This window comes from Eleginops maclovinus, chromosome 6 (genome assembly GCF_036324505.1).
Source record: "Eleginops maclovinus isolate JMC-PN-2008 ecotype Puerto Natales chromosome 6, JC_Emac_rtc_rv5, whole genome shotgun sequence".
Taxonomy (NCBI): Eukaryota; Metazoa; Chordata; class Actinopteri; order Perciformes; family Eleginopidae; genus Eleginops; species Eleginops maclovinus.
Window position 1 is genome coordinate 10,325,854 of NC_086354.1, and position 25,502 is coordinate 10,351,355.

At 40.5% G+C, this 25,502-nt stretch overlaps 1 protein-coding gene across 1 annotated transcript in view; it reads left to right on the forward strand.

The window, feature by feature from the left end:
• Window positions 1–25,502, forward strand: part of map4l (microtubule associated protein 4 like) — a 78,113-nt gene that overhangs the window by 23,852 nt on the left and 28,759 nt on the right. Inside the window, exons 3-6 of the mRNA XM_063886250.1 lie at window positions 1,739–1,825; window positions 2,213–2,290; window positions 3,102–3,332; window positions 10,584–11,924. Coding sequence (XP_063742320.1) covers window positions 1,739–1,825; window positions 2,213–2,290; window positions 3,102–3,332; window positions 10,584–11,924 — 1,737 coding nt within the window. The remainder of the gene's footprint in view (window positions 1–1,738; window positions 1,826–2,212; window positions 2,291–3,101; window positions 3,333–10,583; window positions 11,925–25,502) is intronic.

Here is a 25,502-nt window from a genome sequence, read left to right on the forward strand (position 1 = left end):
TACAAAAAAAGCATCCCTTTTATACAAATAGTTTTGCACTGACATGCCTTGTGTTGTGAGCACAACATTTTCTTATTCACATAAGTCTTTTATGTCTACCATGTGTAAAGCACACAGCATGTCTCAAGGCCGTTAATTCATTTTCCTTTCCTTCCCTATACAGTACATTGAACAGGACTTTCACAAGATCAAGGTCCAAGTTGCACATTACCAAAACACTGTACAGTAGTGTTGTATGCACTGAGCGATGACATAAAAGTAAAACCAGTCAGTGTCATGCACAGCACTGAGCTCATCAAACTGTATTTTTCATAAACCATGCAATACAAGCTATTTGGTGGTTGGTCCCCACTTGTGTTTATACGGACGTTTTTTTTTTTTACTGGCAGTGCATTTCAAAGAGTGACCAGTCCAGTGATGAAGAAATAAAACAAATATAATGTTGGAAAAAAGTGGACCTTTAGGTGTAAGATTACATTACAAAAACTAGGTCAGAATGATTTCAGAAACATCTCCGGTTACATTTGTGAGGCACTTCATTCGAGTCAACTTTTCTCCTTTATTGGTTATCAACAAAGCACTTAACAAGAAAAAGTGTGTACTCGATCCAGTGAGCCTTAAGTTAAAGTAAATGCAGCTTTGTTAATTATTCATGAAATCCACCATTACACTGATATTGGGCCCAGCGCCCAAAATATGGGTCCTCAATCCTCCTGAAAACATTTGATGGAAAACTGATTTTGAGCTTGAGCGTGAACCCCTGCAGTTCTCAATCACAGTGACAGATTAAACACTCACTGTCTCAGCAGGAGGTTGTATACCTGATAAGCCTCACTCAGTTTTTTTTAAGGGCTTACTATCTATCTTTCACCCTATCTTTCAGTTTAGTCGATGCTTCTTCCACCACTGTAGATACAGAGCACCCAGAACTGAATAGCATTTTGATTATAAAGCACATTGGTAAAGCCTGTTGTTGAAAAGTGTTTACTGAAGTCTTTTTTTTGTTGTTTATATGGAGTGGAGATCATAGATGACAATTTGATCAGTTGTTACTTTTATAGATTTTGATAATATCAATGTTATGTCTGTGTTGCTCAATGGGAGCCTACTGTGCAAATCTTTACATATGTCAAAGGATTACATCATCCTTTTTCCTCTATCATACAGCAGCACTAAATCCCCCTCCTCCTACTACCTCCCCTGACTGAACCAGTACGATTAAACATTCAACGACGGTGTATGTGTGTGGGAGTGTTTGTCTGTGCCTCAGTGGGTGGCACATATGCATCGATCCTTTAAGAAACGTCCACTGACAGCGGGGCGTTGCCTAGGGAGACCCAGATGCTGTCGTCCTCTCCTTGTGTAACCATGGTGATGGTGCCTTCAGTGATGGATTGTGTCTGTTTGCCTCACTGTCAAAATGTTTGTGCGCACAGACACACACTAGAAGAGGGTGTTTTTGTGAAGTGGGACCTGTGTGATGGTTAAACAGCTGATGTGGCAGAGTGACAGATTCAGGTGCAGCTTTCAGTCTGATTCACTGAGCGGACTATGTTAAAAGGAAAGCCTGCAGTGTCTGTTGTCAGAAACATGTAGGTCATATTATTTCCAGGTCTGGGTTTACAATTTTGACAGACAAAGTTGTACCTGGGAATTTAAGTACTTACTTCATTTTGGCTCTGAAAAACGTGACAGAATAATGAGCTTGTCCGATATTATGCTTTTTATCTCCTTTTAGGTCCAGGGATGATGTCATCAATGATGTCATCGGGAGGACGCCAAGACCCGCAAGGACAGCCTGCCTTCAGCTCAGACTACCTGTCTGGTGAGCGGGAAGGGAGGGAGTGCTAATCATTTATCACACAGTTGTTCCACTTTAGTGTAGACAACATGTGCAGAGTCTGTACAGAGCCCCATGGGATCTGTAGTTCCCCCTGTGGATCAGTTTGACAAAAAACATTGCCAATTCCAACACTTCTGGGCACAGCTTCACACACTTGAATATTTAAAAAAATCCAACATTTGTTTTTGTGTTTCCTTCACTGAGTTCATGTCATTCCCATTCTGCTCCTTTTTCTCTTTTTTTTAACATCCTCCTCCCTCATCTTGTCTGTCTGGCTCTCTGACCCCACTGTACTTTCTAATCCTTCTTTTACTCTTTTTCTCTCTGTCTTTCTTCTTTCTCTCCTCTTCTCTGTCTCTGTCTTTGCAGGTCCTATGATGGGTGGGCGGACGGATCAATGGAGCATGAACAAGACAAAGGACAACAGCATGCCTGACTCTTTTCTAGGTCCACTTACTTTTTTGAACCTCTGTGTCATTTTAACCTCTGAATACAAACTTAAGGGTGTCATATTATCCCTCCTCTGAGTTTGTATCCAACAATACTGAATATAAAACACTTTAAATTCATTTGGCTAAAATTGGTGGTTGAAATTTGATCATTTATTATTTAAAACTAGAGTTATAGAGTGTTTTAAACTATGCTGATGGCATTCATGGTGACAAACTGGACTTTCAAAGAGAAATATGGTGAACTTGTATGGCAGAAATGTTCAAATTCTAACTGTTAATAATGTTGTTAGTAATACTCTTTGTAAATTAGCAGGCCAGTTAATTCTTAATAAAGATAAATTGTCTATGAAGTTTGCTTTAACCTGCACTGACCACTATTAATACAGCTTCCTTACAGCAGAGATTCTTAACGTGGTGTTAATGGCACTCCAGTGGAAAGTTTGAATGTTTTATTTAAAACAGAAGCTCCATACAGTAGTTAAAAAGTATATATTTTCATTTTTAAATCCATATGGTTCATATATACTACCTCCCAATCCAACAAATCCATTACTATTACATTCTTTAAATATCTTTAATATATGTTTTTCTATAATACCAATAAAAAGACTACTCATTTTTTTTCAAGGGAATGAGGGGTAACTAATTTAGAGGTCCTTGTCTGTAAAAACATTGAGAATTGTTGCATTACAGTGTTCTTTAAACAGAAGCAGCAACCAGTTTATATACTGTATAGTGTATGTAGCTGCAGTACCCACACCTATTATCTGTTGGTGACATGTCTCTCTGCTCTGTCTGTCCATCAGGTTTCTCTCAGTCTGGGATGGGGGGGACCATGGGGTCCAGCCAGCCACCTTTCCAGACCGGTATGGGCTCAGGTCTCGGCCAGACCGGGATGGGTTCTGCTATGGACAGCCAGAAGAATTCGGGCCTGTTTGGTGTGGAAAACAAAAGCACCAGTGGAAGCAGTCCCTTTAAAACCAGTGATCCGTTTTCCGTCGGTGGCCAGGGAATTCACTCTATGGATCACTCTGCAGGTATCACAAAGAGGGTTGGTTGCATGTGTTCCTATTTGCAGAAGGGGAGGGTGGAGACAGGAGAATGAGGAGAGAGGAGAGAGGAGGAACAGTTTGAGGTAATCTCAGCTCAAGAAGTTTTCCTGACACTCCCAGTGCCAAAATATTGAGCAGGTGTTTGTGTGTAGTTGTTAGGGAGGGCTGGTTGTTCTTCACACAGTTCCAAACAAACTGAAGCCCTGCTGGAATAAAAAAAGGTAAATCCTTGTCAAATCTTAAATAAGCTTGACTTAATTCTCATACGTCATGCACATTATTATTGGAAGTTGCCCTGTAGCATGGCAGCAGGGACGAGTGGTGGTAGGAGAGTAAGAGCCTGATGACACAGGGCACGTTTGAGCAGCAGAGGGCAGCCTCTCTTGGTCATCACCACTGGTTTCATCGCTTTATCCTCTCTGCACTTTACTATTCTTTATTCTACTGACAAATTAAATCAAATGAGACTTATGCAGCAGCCATAAAAAACCACAGCACACATCACTTTATGAAAATAACGATCCTATATGCAACCATGAGAACTCAAGTTGCCTTTTATCATTCATTTTTAATGTTTACTACGCTTTAGGGAATAACAGCTGTGCCTTAACTGAATGTATGGTTGCCTAGCAACAAAAGCACAAATCCCAGGAGAGGATTTAAAGACAAAGACATCATGCCTTATGCAGACTCTCTCTGTAATTTTGCCCAAATTCAAGCCTCTTTTCTAAAGACATGCTTGCAGTGCTGCACATAGTTATGTTCTACCATTAACATAATTTTACTCTCTATATCCATTCAGCATTAAAGCTTTCACAAGTGAAAACATAAAGATTTAAAACACAGGAGCCTTAACTAAACTCAAAACTGACTCAGCATCTGAGTATTGCAGCATGTATTAATCATTCAGCTCGCTCTTCAGGGTTCAGGGTTTTATTTTGTTTCTCTTCTCCCTTCTGTTTGTTTGGTGGGCTAAAGATAGACCAGCTAATGGTACACGCTGGTTATGTAACAGTTACTATCCTAGTTCATTGCAGGAAATTGAAAAAAGACATCTCCTAGAAACCAGGGATGAACTGAGGAGAGATTGTCTGTTACCCAACATCAGTTGTTTGTATTGACTGACACACAATTAGTTTTTAGAATGAAAACCCATTAAATTTTCAGGGAAGTGATGTAACCAGATGCTGCTTTTATAAAATAGATATCCTTAGCCTACCGCTCTATTAAACAAAACACCTGCAGACATTCTGTAAATGTGCCAATCCTGTTATATCATTTAGATGACAGCTATTAAGAATAAAAACTAAGCTTTGGATTTACTGAACTAATCCATGATCTTACTGTTATAGATTGTTTTAAAATAAAATATGCAACCTTTGAGCACAGAAATGTGTCTAAAAATCCAGTTCAGAGTATATGAGCTGATGAACATGGACATTTGTTTTTGTGTCTTAAACTGCACTAATCACAAAAGTAATGAGGGATAAATCCAGCTCAACACACCAAGAAGGATACGCTCTGTTAGCTCAGAGGGCAGTGTTACTGTAGCCATTAGCTCCAGCTATCTGTCACAGACCACGATTATGTAAAGTACAAATGACTGCGGTGATTCCTTTGAAGATGTTGTTACTAAATATTTGGTAACACTTTACTTGAATGGGTGTTCATAAGACTGACATAACATTGTCATAACCATGAAATGACACCTGTCATAAACATTAATGAATACTTATGACAGTTGTCGTTAAGTATCATTCGGTAAGTTGTGTCACTTTTGATGCAAAGGTGACCTTGTTTGAGATGTCGTTGTTATGACAACTTGACATAAACCAAGACAACAAAACCTGTCATAAACGTGTCATAGCAGACCTAACTGTCAAAGGTAAGAAAAACGTTTAGCTTGATATCTTAGGGCAACATTAAACCGTCATATATGAGTGTCTGCTATGACATGTTTATGATGTCTTGGTTTATGTCAAGTTGTCATAACAAGGACATCTGAAACAATGTCACCTTTGCATCAAAAGTGACATAACTTACTGAATGACACTTAACGACAACAGTCATAAGTATTCATTAATGTTTAAGACAGGTGTCATGTCATGGTTATGACCAGAGGTGGGACCAAGTCACTGTTTGGCAAGTCCCAAGTAAGTCCCAAGTCTCAGCAGTCAAGTCCAAGTCAAGTCCCAAGTAAAGACAGAGAAGGGCAAGTCGAGTCCAAGTCCAAGTAACACCAAAGCCAAGTCGAGTCCAAGTCCAAGTCCCAAGCTTCTTCGAGTCCTGAACAAGTCATCATGTACTCTTCACTTAATAATGCCATTATCAGACTAACGATCACACAATTTCAACATATCAACCTAATCTTCAGTATTTTTTTATACATACAGATTAAACAATGCATATATTTTATATATCTGTATATACCCATGCGCCCAAAGACCTTCAAAGTATTGTGTGTGAATGGTGGGTTAGAAATGTATGAGCACGGAAGGCACCACTGTCATCCTAAAGTTGGTAAAGCGCCTTGACTAGTGAGGCATGGACTGTGTGGATGCATGTAACTGGCATTGATGCTTCAGTGGATGCCAGTTACAGTAGGTCAACATTTTGCTTAAATCACAAAGAAACCTAATATTTCAATAAAACAATGTTTAATCTGCATAACAATTAAGCAGCATGACTACACACAATGAAAGGTGCTGGGGGTAGGCGCTTGAGAGACAGACAGACAGAGAGAGAGACAGAGTACACCTCCCTAATCTTAGTTATTTGTGTACTGTATGTGAGTGTGTTCGTGTATTTATGTACTGTGTGTGTGTGTGTGTGTGTGTGTGTGTGTGTGTGTGTGTGTGTGTGTGTGTGTGTGTGTGTGTGTGTGTGTGTGTGTGTGTGTGTGTGTGTGTGTGTGTGTGTGTGTGTGTGTGTGTGTGTGTGTGTGTGTGTGTGTGTGTGTGTGTGTGTGTGAAAATAAGAAGATGTCTGATGAACTTAAGATGAATAGCATTTGTAAAGTCAACTTTGACAACAGTGTGTTCAACATCTGTGCAGAACTACAACATCTGTGCAACAGAAATCAGTACAGTTGAGAGAAAAATACGGGTAGAGAGAGAGAGAGAGAGAGAGAGAGAGAGAGAGAGAGAGAGAGAGAGAGAGAGAGAGAGAGAGAGAGAGAGAGAGAGAGAGAGAGAGAGAGAGAGAGAGAGAGAGAGAGAGAGAGAGAGAGAGAGAGAGAGAGAGAGAGAGAGAGAGAGAGAGAGAGAGAGAGAGAGAGAGAGAGAGAGAGAGAGAGAGAGAGAGAGAGAGAGAGAGAGAGAGAGAGAGAGAGAGAGAGAGAGAGAGAGAGAGAGAGAGAGAGAGAGAGAGAGACCAGACGGACAGCTCTCGATTAGGCTTCCCTTCCGTGGCACAATTGCATCTTTTCCGTAGATGAAATCCGGGGAAATCGTGAATATTAATGAGGGGAAACCCGGGGATTATCCAATCACGCTGGTTAGGTCCCTGATCCAATCCAAAAAGGCCAAAATCCACCACATGATTGCATTGCTCGCACTTGCCTGCCGGCTCTCTCACTTTGCGGTCTTTGGGGCTTCGCAGGTTCGCATTGCAGGGAAGGATGTCCATGATCAGGAAATTTAGCTTTTGACTCGAGGCATGTCAAGTCATTACAAGTAAAAGAGGCAAAGTCCGAGTCAAGTCTCGAGTTAATAGTATTCAAGTCCAAGTCGAGTCGTAAGTCATGCCGAATTTGATCAAGTCAAGTCTGAAGTCATTAAAATCATGACTCGAGTCTGACTCGAGTCCAAGTCATGTGACTCGAGTCCACATGTCTGGTTATGACAATGTTATGTCAGTCTTATGAACACCCATTCAAGTATTCAAGTGTTACCAAAATATTGATATTTCAGCTATATGGAGGAAACATTAACAATGACTCACTGTCTATTTAACTGCGACAGTTAGCAGTGGCAAGAATCAAACATGCAAAAAAAAGACCCTAATGTCTGTTGAAGTCATTTGTCATTAACACATATGAGCAATTTAAAGTGTATTCTTCTGAAACCTACATTAAAGATGAGGTGTTGTCAAATGAAATGGTGTGTTTGAAAGATATATAGAAAGGGATTAACAAGACATTTAAAGCTTTAGTTTTTGAGTATGAGTAGATTCTTCTAGTTGCCAGGCAGAAAAAAATATCATGTCTTCTGCTTCTTCCTGTCTTACATCATTGGATACTGTATATAATACAGCAAAAACCATGAAACCTTTTTAAAAAAAATAATATTACAGAGGGAGCTTGTCAATAGTCCAGTTGCCTCAATAAGTGCTTCTGTTTAGCCAAATGATTCCACAAGAACTACATTATTTTGGCTGTAAATGGGATTGTAAGTCAAATCAGGTACTGTTCTTCAACAGCAGGAATATGAAATAATGTACATTATGAGATGTGCTGGATAAATCTTAGTAAATAATAATAATAACAATAATAATAACTTTATTCATACAGCACTTTTCAAAATAAAGTCACAAAGTGCTTACATGGATTAAGAACAGGCGGCAACAAAGCATGCGGTCAAAATTCCCCAAACTCACCCGATAAAATATACAGTACAGCGTTTCATCAATAGCAAAATGTAATGTTGATGTAGTAAATCTCACAAATAACTCAATTGTGTTAGCCTTTCTAATTCACAAGTTTTTCTGACCCTTAGATTCTAAGGTATTTTGGAACTACAAAGCTTGATGCTATATTTACCAACCAGCATCCCGCTCTTCTTGGAGTGTGTATCTGTGGCTGAAACTTAAAGTCCTCTACACACCTGCTTCTCTGTCTGTGCAGGGGCCAGTTGGACTTGCTGACATGAACCCCTTCACATGCAGCACTTTTACGTAGGCTATTAGCTGGAAGCAGGTAGTGCTCCAACATGACTGTTTCTGTTGGCATTGTGCCAGTCTCCAGATTAGGATGTACTCCCTTTTAATAAATTATCACATTAAATATACATGATAATGCTCCAGTTTCATCTTAACCTTGAGCTGTTTATAGCTTTACAAGCATTCGCGGCCAAAGGGAGAAGAGAGCAACAATTCAATAAGTCAATCATTTCAGAAATACAGGAGATTTTAAAGGGGAATGCACCTTTTTCTGCATTCACATTAATATCCAGTGACGTAAAACAGAGGGGAGGATGAACACTATGATAGAGCAATTTTACTTTAAACAGGAAGAAGACATGATGATGAGAAATGAGAGGGGTTTATAGGTTAGAGGTTTATTTCTACAGTCCTCTCAATCCGTCTGTTTTTATCTGTCTGTTCATCTTTTCCTCCCTCATTCTCTCTGAGGTAATGAAGTGCTTGTCAGACATAATTGAAAAAATATTGCTTTTGAGGAAATAACATACACAACGATGATGAATTCCTCAGCAAACAGGAATAAGATAAGATAAGATAGTGGGAACAGAGAGATGAAGGGATCAATTCAGTGCAAGCTTTATTCTTTTGTGATTAAGTAAAAGCTTGCATGTGCACATTTTGTCATTTTGTTGTGATTCTGTAACTCATTCCACATGTGCATTGTGCCATTTTGGATCATAATTTGTGTTTCTGCATGTGGGACAATGATCCTTATTCTAACAGGGATCTTCAGAAATGCATGCATTTTTCTTTAAAATCATGCATGCTGGATCCTATTTGAAATGTGCTTGATGCATTTGTTAAGTTGCTTCAGAGCTGTATTGCTTCCAGTGTGTGTGTGCGTGTGTTTTGCTTTGCTGCGTGTGCCTGCTCCCTACAAGATCAGTTTTGCCCTCTGGGTCATGATCATGTTAAACAGAGGTGAATCAAATACATTTTCCACAAGGAGAGAATCACACAATAAATCCATTGTTTGACTGAAAAGTGCCAATGTAAAACTCAGTCCATTCCAGACTCCATTCAGAATAAAAAAAAATGTACACATTAAGATTAAATCGGCCCAATGGATCTTCAATCAATCGTATTATTTGGGACTAATATAGATATATGTATAGCCTCCAGTCCTACAACCTTACTATAACAATTTGGCACATTTGAAGAACTGAGACACAACCAAGTAGATAAGTAAAAACACATTTTTCCGACCCAACCCTCAGTGCTGAACCTCTATATGTCCTATATTCAATTTAGTAACAAACATAGAATGTCTGTTACAGGTAAGTTTATAACAGGTTGATTGTATTTATAAAAGCAGGCAACCATCACGTACAGCATATTTTATGAAAACGTTTGAAGGGTTATGCCAAAAGGAGCTTCAAAGCAGTCAGATTATGGTTACAATGGCTGGAAACAACCAGGGGAGACACTTTGTAACTTTTCTTTCTCATTTATTAATCCTCAGAAATCAGTAATAACCTGCAGCAATCAAGTAGTTACCACATTTTTAGATTTTGTTTGTATTTAGAACAGAGCTTACTGTATCTTGGCATTATGGTACTCGTGGTGGAATAAAGAGTGGCCCAGGGTCAGACAAACTCATAGAAGCCTGTCTTAAAGCAACACAAAGATACATAGATTGGGATGTTGGGACTAACAGAACTTTTGCTACAAAACCTTAAAACTACATCGTGTTTATATGTGGGAAGGAGTTAATCCTCTCCGTAAACATTCTATAAATACTGACACATTCCCAGGTAGTGGCCTAGTCCAAAGTAACCCGATCTTCAAACCCACTGCTTTTTGGTCTGACAATGATAAAGTTTTGGGGCCAACGGCAAATATTTCAGGTGTTCCGGTGCAACCACACCAATCATTTATTTTCCAGGCACTCTTATTGTTTAGAGTCTGAGTAGCAATTTCAGGTGCCAGAATAGAGACAAAGTATTTGACCAGATTGTCTCACAAGATGTCAGTTTACAACGTAATAGAAATCTAAAGTGATGATAACCAAACGGTTATCATCGGTCATTGCATTGCAGCCAATGCATTTTGCCCGCTCTGTTCTCCAGATGCACTCCTTAAGTTCGATCAAAGCATACTCAAACATGATTGGTTAATTCTACTCTGAAGACAAATAGAACCAAATTATTGTCCCAATGCCTAAAGATCCTGGATTTACAAGCAGATATCCATTGAATAATTGTTTTAACAATTTAGGTAGTTTAAACCAACTATGATAACCACAATCTGAAGGCTTTTTGGCTCTGACACAGTATGTGATTGGTTCCTCCTCTTATAAAACCCTCCCCCCCTCAGCAGCTCCCGTACTCTCTCCAAGCGGCTCAATGGACGACAGCAGTCCCACTTCCTCCGCCTCCGAACCCCTCAGCCCTGAGAGAGTGGGGCCAGGGGGCGAGGCTGACAAGCAGAGGCGCCGGAAGAAGAAGAGGAAGGGCAGTGACCAGGTCTACGACTTCTTGGATAGCCAAGAGAATAACATTGGCCAATCTCACAAGCCTGGGATGCAGGATAAGGGAGGAATGGAGGCAGAGGAGGATGACGATGATGAGGAAAACTGGGAGTGGGAGATAAGAGAGAGTGGAGGAGGGGGTAGAGTGAAAGGCAAGAAAACTAAGAGTCGGGCAAAACTTCCCGAACAGTGGGGAGCGCCCCAGCAGCCCATCTCTCCGACACCGGCTACAGTCGCTCCTACCTGGGCTACTGTTGACTCTGGTCATTCTGACTCCAACCCCAGCCCTGTTTTGCCCTCTTCCCCTTCACCATTACCCACAAGTTTCACTAATCGTTCCAATGCTAGCCTTGGACCAGATTCATCTCCTCGCTCTTATGAGCCAATGTGTGGAGACGATTTCCCTTTGTCTCCTAAAGATGGCAAAAAGGCAAATGAAGAGAAAGTATCGAGCAGCAAACCTGAGCCTACCATTAGTGCAGCGACTAGCGTTCCTGGCAAGAATAGTTCAGCTGTGGATGTTAGTGATAGTCTAGCATTGATGACAGGGGACAATCTAAGCCCAGTCTCCCAGACCTTCTCTTTCCTGGATTCAGTTCTCCAGACCCCTCCAGGCTCCACTCCTGACTCACAGACCACCACCCCTATCACTAACACTCCCTCCCTTGCTACAGCCCCCATGGCAAAGTCAGAAATGTGCATCCCTGCTTCACAAGCCACTTCTGTTCTTAACCCTTCAAAGGTTACTACAGACCTTCCTCCTGCTTCTGTTCTGTCAACCATCCCCTCACCGTTTGCTGCCACTGACACACACCCTCCGACAACCGCAGTGAAATCGGCCCTCAACGTCGATGCCAAGCCTTTCGTCCCCTCAGCCACGCTCATGTCTTCTAGCATGACTTCAGCATATCCAGCTTTTAGCACAACAGCAGCAGCAGCTTTCACAGGAAGCCCACCTACTGCACCCACTACCACGCCAGCCATGACCCTTAGTTCCTCACCTTCTCCCTTTAAGAATGAAGCCACTCCCGCACCATCATCAGACACTTCCCCCAAAAGTGTAGCCACGCCCTTTAGCCCAGCAGCAGCCACTCCCCCTCCTCCCATCACCCCTGCAGCCCCTCCTTCTCTCCCTGCACACTCAGAGCACCAGGAGTCCTCGTCGCCACAGCTCCCCCCAATGGAAGGTTGGTGAACTACAGGGAAGATTATGAATAACATGGAGAAAAATTTGAACAAAATCATTGTAGGCTAGGAAAGCAGGAAATAGTTACTGTTTGTCTTCCTGTATGCATGGCTCTGTCTGTGGATTAAGTACCAGGCCTCCATGGTGCTTGATCCTTTTCCTCTATGTATTTGTAATAAATGGGGCTTGACACATTAATAAGAGCAGCTCAACTTCAATACCTTTTTTAGATATTCATACACACAAATCGGCTCCTTACGACCATTCATAACACCTAAGAAATATGGTTGTATCTCAAAAATATACCAGAGAAACATTTGCATCCAGATATATCACTCTTCCCATCTGATATGGGACACAAATGTACTGTGCTGGTCGGGCCCTATATTGACAAAGCTGCGAGGGTAAACTGATAAGTTGTCTGATTTGATTTTCCCTCTGCCTGCCTCTGTGTATCTGTTACCATGATCATAACAACTGAATCACCTGACCTGCTGCTTCTGATAGCTATGCCGGCTTTGCTTGCTCCGCTTTCTCCTGTTTCATATGATTGTCCGCTGCCTGTGTAACCTCCAACATTATCTCCTCTCTGTACAAAGACACACATAGCCTGGGTTGTTGCATGACAAACTATTTTGCTCATGCCTTTTAGCTTTATAAAGTCAATGTTATAGTTTATCAACTGCATTGAGAAACATGTTTGTAGTCGTTACTGGTGCAACTAATTTAAATTGGTGTATTGTAACATGGTTGTGGTTGTTAAATGCCCAACCTGAGATTATCCAATTATCTTGATGACTCTCTGGTTTATCGTCTATATATTTTGTGTTTATATTACTACTGTTTGTAATTTGTGTGGCCACATTTAGAGTCTCACATTTGTAGATGTTTCTTGGCAAAGCAAAATGCTTATTGTAGGACATTCTGATTTAGGCAGCAAATCTGACTCATGCCACCCACTAAAGAGCAGATAGGAGTAAGACAATACTTAGAGTTTGACTTTAAGGGACCTCATCAACCTCCAAAATGATTGACTAAACCATACACAGAATTTAAGGGCAGACTATGTGTTTCTGGAAGACTTTTCATAAGTTGGCTTTGAGTTAATATTTCTTTGCCATTTTATGATGTACACCTGTAATGTCTGCAATTCAATACTACCGCTCAGTTTTTGGTGAGCTTGACAGTAATATTTAAATTCAACTAAATAAGTAATACTTGGATTATCTTGGTACAGAATGAAATCTCTATGATTATAATGCATTCCACTACAACATCATCATTGTACCTAATACAGTGACCACTATCTGATAAGATACAATATTCAAATTATATTCATTCATTTCCAATCACTTATGACCTTTATCATCTACTGCAAAGATCCAGAATAGTTTGTAGGTTAGAAAACATAACAAAAGCGGTTTCTTTGACCCTAGTTAAAATGTAGCCTGGTTTAAAAGGTGCTTGTTATCCTTAATTTAAACCAAACCACCTTCAAATTACAGGGTTTCCCCCAGTTCTTATAACTGCAGACATGACAAGTTGGAAAAATGTAATGTGTATGACTTGACTTTGATATATATAAAGCTAATGAGTGTAACAACCAGCAGTGTAATGTGGGCCTGCTTGACCTCTTATACACTGGGGTAAACCCTGAGATGACCTCGGTCTAATGCTTCCTCCTCCTAATAATGCCGGGTTTCAGTCTTGAGGATTGTCTCTGGCAACATCCTAAAGTGCTAAATGAAGCTTTATTCTCCAGTGTGATTCTCTCTATGCTTCCCCCAGCCTTTTCTCAGTACTAAAACATCGCCAATTACACGCATAATAGGCCTTTATCCAAACATTGTAAAAATGCCCTTTAGTCTCTAAAGCATCCTTAAACCTTGTGAAATATTAACTGGAGTCTGGAAGCATCTTCACAATTTTATTTTGTACCAGAACTTCTAACCCCGAGGTATTGTTAGATTCGATGCTGCTGATTTTTTTACATTGAAGCTGATTCTGAACTGGCTGAACATTGTCTTTTTCTCTCCCCCTTCCTTTTCTCTCTTTCATAATGCCACTAACCATGCGACCTTGAACAACAGGTAAGACAAGTTTCTCTTTTTGCTTTTGGTTTATTTTATGTTTAAATCCTTATTCAATTTAGAGGTCTGTTGGAGACTTTGGACAACTTTGACCCACAGTGACTCCTGCTGTGATTGTTGGGTTAAAGTTATTTAAACATTCCTGTGTGGTTTTAATAAAGGTGGCAGTGAAGGTTTAACATATAAAGAATGGTGTAAAATGAACTAAAACAGTCTTATTTCAGAAGTACAAGTTAAAACTAACTGTTGGCGCCGTCTTATGAGGCTTCAATGTTGACACACCCTCTTAATATACCTTCTTTAGTTGACATTTTGACTAGCCGAATAAGCACAGTTGGAAATCATTTATACAGCTTTTATTGATTTTTAAAAATAAACTTTATTTGGCCAGGGCAAGTTTCGCTATAATGCTGCAACAACTGTTAAAACATTGTATAAACAGAAATGGGCATAGCCTTTACATTTAGATTCAGCTATTTAATGAATCACAGTTCCTTTTTATGATTGATATGAGTCAGCATTCCCAACTTAATCAGTTACTTTTAAGGGATTACCACCCTACACCCAATGAATGCTGCAAAGGAATACAATTATGAAAGTCCTTTCCATTCTGTTACCGAGCTGTTTTGAAGATCTCATGCCATGAAGTGTCTACCAGACTGTCTTGGAAAATAATTATGTTATACTTAACACCATACTGTGTCACACCATAGTGTGAAGTAAACCATAATTATTGCTGTTAGACTAGTGTGCGACGTGCGTCATAGTATTCTTGAGCAATGAGCACTATTTCAAAGACAAATTAATCTTCAACTTTAAGCCTCTATGCCATCTGACATAATAGGCAAAAATCATTTAGTGAAACTGTAGCTTTTTTTTATCAACCTTTAGCTTCTATTCTGTGAGTCTTTGTGTTGGTTGAAATGTTGTTGCTGCTGCAGAGTAACACACCACCCAGGCTTTCTAATGTGTGTATTCAGTCAGCACTAAGTTATCCCAAGGTGAATTTGTTGCTCTACAGCCAGCCCTCCCTCTGCATAGGATTTTGCAGATGCTGTTGCTACAGTACGGTCACACAGACTTCATGGGATTTGAAAAATGGACCTTATAACTGTGCTGTTTGTCAAACAGAGATGCTGGTGCAGTACAAATTGAGCTTTTAATATTCATAAGCTCATAAAGTTGGAATCGGTGCGTTTGTGGACCTTTATGACACTAATAACCTCTTAAACTGGGCACTCAGTGCTGCAGTGTTAGAGTACTGGCGAAAGATTTCAACAATTTATTTAACATTGTTGAATAAGTTTATACCACTGAATAATTATTATGTCAATGTTAACAGGATGCATTAGCCCTTACCCTAAAAATTCAAATCTTCAGCAGATGTTACACCACTTTAAAAAACAGTTTTACATCACTTAGGGTTAGGGTTATCTACACTAGATATATGACAGAGTCTGATCTAATCATTCAATAACAACATCGTAATTATAACTCATCATACCAATTAGGATGAGATAACGCATCATAATATTTTGTCACTTTTTAGCATGTACATTTGAGGTCAGTTGTGATATGTGGCTCAAACAGTGCAGGTAGAGTGCTCTTGTTTCCCAGTGAGACTGGGAATCAGTGGACAGACTTTAATGTAGTTATTGACAGCTGACTGCTTTTGTGGTTCAATGTTATGAAGGTATCTGCTCGCCCCCCCCCCCCCCCCCCCCTTTCTTTCTCCCGACTGTGTGTGTCTATTTATAAACCTGCGTACTGACTTCACATCTCTCTATCTTCTCTCTTTCATATAATATTGATGTCTGGGGCTATTTTACCCTTATGTAAGGCAAGGACACCCTCACTTTTTATCATGCAGGAATGAATGCTGGCTTTCATCCCTGTGTGTATGTATATGAAGTTCTGCATGTGTGTGTGATCTGCTGTGTGGTCATCATTCAGCAAGATACTGTATACATGTGTGTCAGAGAAACAGAGATAGCATTTTTGTAAGCAAAGCAAAGAAGTAACCATCTTTTCCTGTGCTGGAAGTGCTGTGACACACACATGCAGTACCAACTCACACACACACACACACACACACACACACACACACACACACACACACACACACACAAACACAAACAATGAGAGGCGATGACCTGGTTTTGTCCTTGAGAGCAGACCGAGAGATTGAATCAAAGTGGATGCTTTCATCACTGGGGAATTTTTTTTATTGTGGTTGGCTGTCTAACAGTGCAGATATAATGGTGTTGCAGTGTGTGTTGGTTGTAAAACATTTGTGGCTGGTTGAGTCTCAGCACTGCTCGCTGGCTCTATCTGGTGTCTGCTTGGAGGAGTGCAGCTCTGACAACGATCTAAGGCTAAGAACGTTTACTGAAGAACATTAGTATTTAGTAATGTAATGTATTCCATGTAAAGAGGAAAAACCAAAAAGATGAAGGTCAGACCTTGACTCTGAGCATTATTCATAATTTGATAGACCAATCGTCATTAAACAATTATCAAGAGTCATCATCAATAAACACATTATAACTTGTTGGTTGCATCACTGCTGTTGAACTGCCAAAAGCATGCAGTCCATTAGAGGTAGACTGATAAATGCAGAGATGCCTAACTATGTTTAAGGTATAAAAATAGTGTTGCATGTGTCAAACCTTATGGATAGGTTTTGAGACCCAAGTAATATATCATCATTGTGTATTCTCGAGCAAAAATGTAGACAATTTCAAACCCAGAAAGACAAACAATCAGCAAACAATGTCATTAAAAAGTGTCAAAATGTTTTTAATGGTGTTCTTGTGGTGAATTTGAAAGGAAAATAGTTAAATAAATAGTGCATCACTTTAGATTATTTGTACTTGAAAGGTGCGTGATATGTGGGACTTGGAAAATTTCTTCCAGACTTATGATTTATTCCTCTTAACAATAGCAGGATAATTGGAAAAGCCCACGTGAGGGCTCATTTAATTTTCCTGCATGTGCTGGATCTTCAGGGTACCTGCCTGCATGAGGCCAATGCATGCTGGGTAAATGCAATCATCCTGTTTTATGTTCTTAAAGTGGGATTTCTCTCACAAGGAAGCGCTTCAAACTGCAAGATCTCATAAAGGCAACTTTATGAATTGGTGGAAGGTTGACACCTGTATCCGTATATATTTTAAATTCTCTATCCCTTCTTTAGCACTATTTCCATCCTGTACTTTGTATTTATGGTGAATTTTATGTCTTTCGCTTTTATTTTTAACTACTGTTGCCAGAAAGCAGGAAAGTAAATGTTTCTTCTTCCTGCTTTTCAGTCATTTCTGACTCATTAACACCTAACATAAATTACAAAGTAGATGCCAGAAGATGCTGCCAATCTACTTTTATGGTTGGTCCTGATTTTAGCAACATTAGGTTAGCACCTTTATCTCTGATTCTAACTCCTCTAATTTGATACTATATTTGAGCCTTTTACACTCATTTAAGACCACAAACAATAAGATTAAAGTGACAAAATAACAATTATGCGAGGGGAAAGTTATTTAGAAAATCCTCCTTTTCACCTCCCTTTAACCCCATCTCTATTTTAATCTCAACTCAACCCTCCCTACTTTCTTCTCTTCGTTCATTTCATCACAACCTCCCCTTAACACTTCCGTTATTCCTCCCTCAATGCTACCATCATCTGTTGCTCCTTATCATATTTCATCTGTATCTATTCCCGGATTCCTCTGTCTCCCTCCCCCTGTCCACCCTCCTCCATCTTCCTGCTTTTACCCCTAAATCTTTGCTCTTTCCTTTCTCTCCATCCACCTCTTTCCTACATCCTCCATCTCTTTGCCTTTTCCGTCTCCTTTATCCATGTCACGTCTTCCCCTCTCCTTCCCAGACTCCCTGTGTCGCTGCGGCACCGTAATAATCACTGCATTGGAGACTGGGGGGGGGCTCGCGTTGTCAGGGAGACATGGGAGGCGGTTACCTTGGAAACAAAGAGACTCCGCAAATGAGGGATGGAGAGATAGAGAAGGGGTGGACTGGGTGTGACAGTCAGCGAGGTCGAAGAGTAAAAATAGAAACGCTCTGACAAGATCCTCCACCCTCCTTCTCTTCCTCCCCTCCCCCTCCCTTCTCTCTCCCTCTTTCTGCCCAGCGCCATGGGCAACCAGCTGTAGCCTCCTATCTCTCTTTTCCTCCATCTACAGCTGGTGTTCAACAATCTGTGACCTTCAAAAGGAGAACCAACAGTGACCTCTGCGATTTAATCCTGAGACGAAAGCCACAAGAGTATCAGATTTAATTTGACCTATCGACTGCTTTTTCTAAATATATGACTTGTTATTGTGCTCTCCTGCTATTTAACTTTAGTTGTCCTTCTTTGTTTGTGTCCCACAGTGTCTCTGTAGTCTAGCTTGTTAGTAGCAGGGTTGCAACAGTTTTAGAGATTTATATATTTTTCTCTGGAAATCACATTTAACTACTTCACATTTATAATCATTAATCTTTCCAGATATGATTTGGGAAGCTATAGCGGCCCTTTCATTGGAATAATAGAGCCATCTAGCATTAGCATACTAATGATAAGAAAATGGATAGAAAAATAAGCTGGAGCAAGAGAACCAAGTATGGGCTGCCATTTGCACTGGGGTTTTTGATGCCAGTGTTGGAAACATTTTGTAATCTAAAATCGATTTTGACATCCTACATAATATGAAAACATAGCTCAAATATACACATTAATATCAGGCAGACAGTGATCAAAACATTGTGATAGAACTCTACTTAAAACAAGTGACAACATTTATGTCAGAGCAAAACATTTTAAAAAGGGGGATTTTATTTGACAGTGGAGCAATGGACAAATAAACTATGGCACAGAGGAAAAAGATATATCAAGCTTTGGTGAACTCACATAACTTGATAATTTGGTCCTGCACATGGGATTTGATGGTAGTACAATAATGGTAAGTTATGTGATACAATCGATAAATGGTGAAAGAACACCATAGAAGAGGTAGAAAGAAAATGCAAGATTAGTTTCAAATAGAGCAGCAGCTGCTGCCAGCTTATGTGGTGTCAGTGTTCTCATTAAAACCATGTTTTTAGCCTTACAGTTTATACAGAGAAGATGAGTGCTAAGAATACACTCACAAGCACTAAAGTTTGTTTTACTGGGGGAATTGGTTTTACTAATTACTTAGAATAGTTTTGTGTTTTCACAATTGAAATCCCCTGAGTGTTTTTAAAGTCAGTTGATGGCTTTTTGTAAGTCAATCATTTTCAACCAGTGAGGGAACTGGGACAAAGCATTAACAAATACAGCCTCAAGTACAGGCCTCGAGTTGTTACCGACAGTTAACTCAGAGGACGATCATCCACCAAATAGAAGTAAGACAATACTTGTATTTGCAAAACAAAAGGGTTGCATCAATGTTGAGAGAAAATGCCTGATGAATCAATCTTTGCTAATTGGTAAGGGCAACATAACCCTTCTCTTGCAAACACAACTAAACTAGGAGGTTCAATGCTACACCACTCAGTGAGGCCTAAACAGTAATACTTCATCGTCAACAGGATAAAACCCAATCAAAGGCCGGGGCGATTTAACGCGCAAACCCTAAATCAAACCAATCTATGGTTGCACTGTACATTGAAATGATTTTCTGAAACACCCAGAGGACAGTGAGGAATCAGTATCAGCTAAAGCTCATTTCCCGGCTTTCAGACATTACAGTTTAACAAAGACACTGTGCACACTAAACCTTCCTATCACCACCAGCTAGCTTCTTTCTATCAGTCTTGATCATTATCATGAAAGTATTCACATTTTGTGAAGGAGCAAAGTGAATACTGGGGGGGGGGTTCAGTTTCAGGAATCTCTTGTCTCTCTGAAATGCCTGAACCTCAGCTGTCGTATCTACACATTTCTCTGCTTTAACCTGTAACCCACCTGACTGTTAGCACAACCCTGAGCTTAACCCAAGCGTTAACAGAAGCATGGCCTCGATATCTTGCGTAACTCCCCTTACTTCCAAATTTATTGAAACCGAACAACCGTCTAATATCTTCCTCTTCCTCTCCCTGGCGATTCCTCCATCTGTGGTTACAGTAGACAAATTGTTTATGGAGGATTATGTAATAATACTCATTCATTTTCAGTCAAGCTTGACAAACTGCTCTTGTTATTTTGGCACAGGCCCTGGGGTGTGATGGGGGTGAATTGGGGTTGGTGAGAGACAGTTGGCTGTTATGTGAAGTGAAGATGCTTCAGATAGATGTGAGATTTTATATCAGGCATTTGTTTAAAACAGTGTTTCAAAGACGGGGTCAAGACTCTGGAGACATTTAACACCGTCTTCACATGAACTGACTGTCTCTCTACCTCTGTTTGGCTTCTTTTGTCTACTGAGAGCACTGAATATGTTCTGACTGATCCTCACTTTTAACATTGTGAAGGCTCTGAAATCTTCCTTCAAAAGTAATAAAAGCACACTGACACTATACCATACATGTTTCTGTAAGAATGTGTTGCACCTTTTGACGTATTGCATTAGAAAAGTGGCAAAATTGGTAAAAATTACCTCTTTTGGGAAAAAAGTTTGAGGAAGAAATCATGAGCTAAATTGGATTATGGAAACACCTCTGCTGAAAAGTTCTGACATAGTGAACATCAAAGTAAAGAGGCAATATTATGCTTTTTGGGTTTTTTTTGTATTTCCTGTATTTTAGGTTTTTGTGTATGTACAGTAAAGGGTCTGCAAAGGCTAAATCCCAAAGTTCCCTTCACACGCTCGCCACAAGAATGAAAATGAACATGAGTATAATAAGCCCCCTTTTAAATGGCCTAGGCAATTTGTTCTCAGTTAATACAGGAAATAACACTGTACAAAAACATATGTTTTTTATTCCTAATGTTTCGTAAGGGTAAAATAATCAAATAGTTTAAGGTCTAATCAGTAGAGAAAATGTAAATGTTGAATTTTCCTCTGTAAGTTGAACTGTTGGTTGCGATTTGGCTTTAAGTCTCAAAACAATTATTCCTGTCTTTCCAACAATGTATCTAAAATACAGAATATATTGTTTGCAAATATAATACAACCCTTTATTTTACTACATAAAAATTGCACATGGTACATATTTTACATGTATTTTAAACTGGATGCTCAATGCTTTAAGCATCCTGAATAATTTTCAGTTCAAGAAGAAATTATATGACTAGAGACTGCTGTATTCCAGATGGTTGCACTCCTTGAAGCCAATTTATGCTCTCTGCTGAGCATGGCGATGATGATTTGACTGCAGAACATTATAAGGTCACCCTGGAAAACAGCATCTGTTAAATGCCTAGAATGTAGATATAAATAGTATCTTGTATTGCTTAAGCCTGCTATTTCAGATCGATGTAGAGTAATATTGAAAGTTAGTTGCTACACTTTCAGTTTTCAGCCGAGTCCAGAAAGTAAGTGCTAGGCAAAAACCTGGAGATAGGAGAGGCTGGGCTGACTAGAGACTCTTTGCCGTCAGAAAGAAGTTTAATCCTCCTTGCAAAGCTGCAGTGCCAATCCGGATAGGAGAGGAGAGGAGAGGATAGGAGAGGGATATTGCAGCATTCTTGAAGGATCCACTTTTGAAGATTTAGTAGAAATATACACTCGGCTCACCCTAGCTTTATATAGTCCTGTTCTATATATTGCATCAGGTGGCCTAGAGAAGCGTTTTAGAATTGTATAAGCGGTGTGTTATAGGGGCAAAATTAACATAGGCGCACCGTAGGAATTGCCTAATGCCTTGACCATTATGCAGTTTGGCAGTGCAATCAAACCCAATGAATGGCAACAGATGACTACTGTATATGTACTGACTCTGCAGACCATTTGTAGAAGCTGGCAGTGCACACAGTAAGGCCAGAGGATATAGGAAAGAGAGATAATGTTGGCAATGTGGACACTATTTATATATTGTACAGCTAAAGGGTCCAGCTTCAATGCATTCCTCTGCCCCAGCATTAGAATGGTGTGCTCTTTTTCAAGGCTGTACCTCCAGTTGTTCAGCGGTAAAAACACGCAGGTGTCATTTTGGGATGACCCAGTTCATTTTCATTCTAGTAGCCATGCCACTCAACACTACATCCATGCTTTTCCATCTATGACATGTCAACATGTTCTTGCTTCTAAGCTTCAATTTCTTTGTGTGTTATCTATGTTTTCTTACATGAAACAAAGCAGAATTAGAAATAACAACAATATATCAAATGACCATAGATGCCCCCAAAAAAAACCAAGAAAACCAAGCTTCAAGTTTTTTAGCAATAGATGAACACATCACCAATGCAAGATGCTTAGCTTAAACATTAGCCGTCTGTTCCTTCTTCCATTCTCAACTTACTCTCATAAAGAACAAAAAATATAGCAACTGAACATATTGCAATGACGTCAGTCAAGTCACAATCACTGCCAAGAAAAGTTTAGTCCAATGCAATATACCTTTATTTAATCAAATGAATTATTGTCAACTCAACCAGTGAATGTTATTATACTGTAGTAAGCGGGTGAAAAAATGGCACGCACATAATAATTTCAGTGAAGGCGCAAATTAATCAAGACGACTGCGCACTGTTCAGGGCATGCAGTACCATCTCATGACATCAATGGGAGAAAATTATAGGCTTTAAAAATAATATTATCTTTTAATCATTTATTTTTTGTACTTCTGTGGCCAATCATTGGCTAAAGCAGGGAGTCCAATCAGACTCAGGATGATTACAGTCTTCAGTGATTTTTCACTATTCTCTCTTGTGTATCTCACTCTGTATCAACATGTGAACAGTGGCGGTCATATGGCAGCTGAGAAACTGTGACAACCATTGATCTATCTCTGTGCATGTTCGCCACTATGCGTGTGTTTGTATGTGTGTGATCATGTGTTTTCATGTGTGTGTGTGCACGTTTGTCGCTAGGGGCTGGATGCTTAAATGTTGCTCCAGCGAATGAGGGAATATTCCGGGCTGTCATGTGACGGTGTGATGTCAGAGAGAGAGAGAAAGAAAACTGAGATACAGAGAGGGAGAGAGAGAGGGAGAGAGAGAGCAAGGTACAATTTAGCCCCACAGCTGATCCGTGCAGTGCTCAGAGAGAAGCCGAGACAACCAGACACACACACTCTCACTCTCGCACGCAATCTTTTGCCTTGCCTGTAAACACATGCACATCACACACATCAGCACAGTGGAACCCTCAGAGAACTCCGAGGCATCACCTTAAAGGAAAAAAGAGAGGATGCATTGCTTACTGTACTTTCCAAGCTCATAACACTTTGGATACTAGGACATTTCTGCATCCTGGAAGAGTAAAAGGACACTGACTGGAGATAGAAACAAGCAGGAGACAGCAGAAAACCTGAAGACTGATAAAGAAGAAGCAACAATTACAAACAAAGACAACGACGAAAGAACTGGAAAGAAACTGACCTAGGTAGAAAAAGGGCAAGACAACAGAGGGAGAATGTCCTTTCTGTCTGGCTCACCTTGGCAGCAGCCTGGCATTATTAGTGGAAGCAGCGGGTACGGACAACCTTCCAGTGGGCATCCTCAGCAGCACAAACCTCCTACCACCCTCTCTGGTGCCAACATCCCTGTGGTCCCGGCCTCCACTCCGCTGCCCACCTCCAGCCTGGCCTCTGACCGGAGCAGTGACTGGCACTACCAAGGCCAGATGGCTGCGGGGGGGCAGGCTGCTGCGGCATCACAGGGGGGATCAGAAATAACTTTATCAGAAGATGAGGCAAAATTAGGGCGGGGCAGGGCCGAGGGGACGTTGCATGGGATGCCAGCTGAAGCACCAGGAACGCAGAGCTTAACGATGCCAACGCTGAAGATAGAGGGTGATGGGACCGGAGGTGGCAGGCCAAGAGAAGATGGACATAGGCTGGGAGGGGCAGGGGGGTCATTAGGGAGTACAGGACAAAGCCCCAGCAGCCCCTTGTCTTCTCACTCTTCCCCTGCCTCTTCAATACATTCCCCTTCTATCTCACCAGGGAGAACTTTCCTGGATTCTGCGCTAGACCATAAACCCACATCAGACTCGAACTTTGGACAAAATTATTCAGGCAACAAGGATGGATTTTACATCCAAGGATCTCACGTGTCTACACAGTGCTTGCTTCCCCCTCTCAAACAGGCCTCACAGCTGGGTGAAAGGAACACATTGAATCTTAGTTTCACTGGAAGTACAAGATCAAGCCCTGGAAATAAAGAGGATGAGAACAAATCTGATACGTCCTCTACATCTGAAGGGCTACTTGGAAATTTGAAAGAAGGTTCTGTTAGAGCTCCAATTAATCAAACGCTCAAGCCATGTTTAGGAAAGCAGAATAACGTTGATATACAGCTTACTGGCACTGCTCCTTCAGCCTTCGACCTAACAGGAAGTAGGGATCGTATCACAGCAGGCCTACCTCCACCCTCACCCAACATTGGTGTTGTGGATGCTTGTGTAGAAGGGAAGAGAATGGAAAAAGAAAATTCAAGCCATACAGAAAAAGGAGTCGCAACAGGCATGTCAGCACAGGATGTAAGTTGTGTTGAGGAAAAGAGAATGGGATCATGTGCTGCTTTGAACAGAGAAACAAAAAGCAGCCAAAGCAGTGAACTGCCACAGCGGACTGCAGTGAGACGGGCTATGTCTGACTGTTCACACCTGTCTGTTCCCATGATGATGGCTGGAGCGTACCCCACAGGTATGGGAGGCTTTCCAGGAATGATACCAAACATGCCGAATTTTGACCCAATGGGAACAGCGTGCCCACCCAGGTCGCCCTTCCAACATGTGGCTGTCCGACGCTCGCTCACGGTCACCGATGGCACAGAAGCTGCAGCTGAAATGGCAACAATGTTGTCAGCCCCGTTAATGAGGTCAGGCGTTCTGCCATCATCCCCACCTCCTAAGAGGCATCAAGGGAGCTGTGAGACCAATCTATTACTTTCTGTACCACTCCCTACCGGAACACCCATTAACAGCACCCAAGATTGTAGTCTAAACATAAAGGGTAAGAGTTTCTTCAAGTGTTTGTTTGTTTCTGTTGGAATGGTCATGAGAAAGCAAACAGAGTAGATTATATTAGGTAAAGTTACGGGGTAGATTGACCAGGTAAAGTTTACCTAACTTGGTTCCAGACCTCTGAATCACAGTGCAGATATTTGATTTGTTCAGCAATACATTAAGGTCTGGTAAGTTGAATTTGCAGAAATAACAACGCTGAAATGTTATTTGATTTTTTTTTTGGAAAAGCCTGGTAGCTCACTTCAATGTTGTCATGAATAGTTGTCATAATTCCTGTAATACAGATAACTGATCATGAGAATCAGAGGGTTTTTAGCTAATACAATATTGCCAGGATCAGATGTTTGCTGCTGAAAAGAAAAGGATTTTCCTTTTTTTTTCAAAAAATAAAAAGCAATTTTGCCAAAGCTAACTAGACACAGTTATTTTAAATATTAC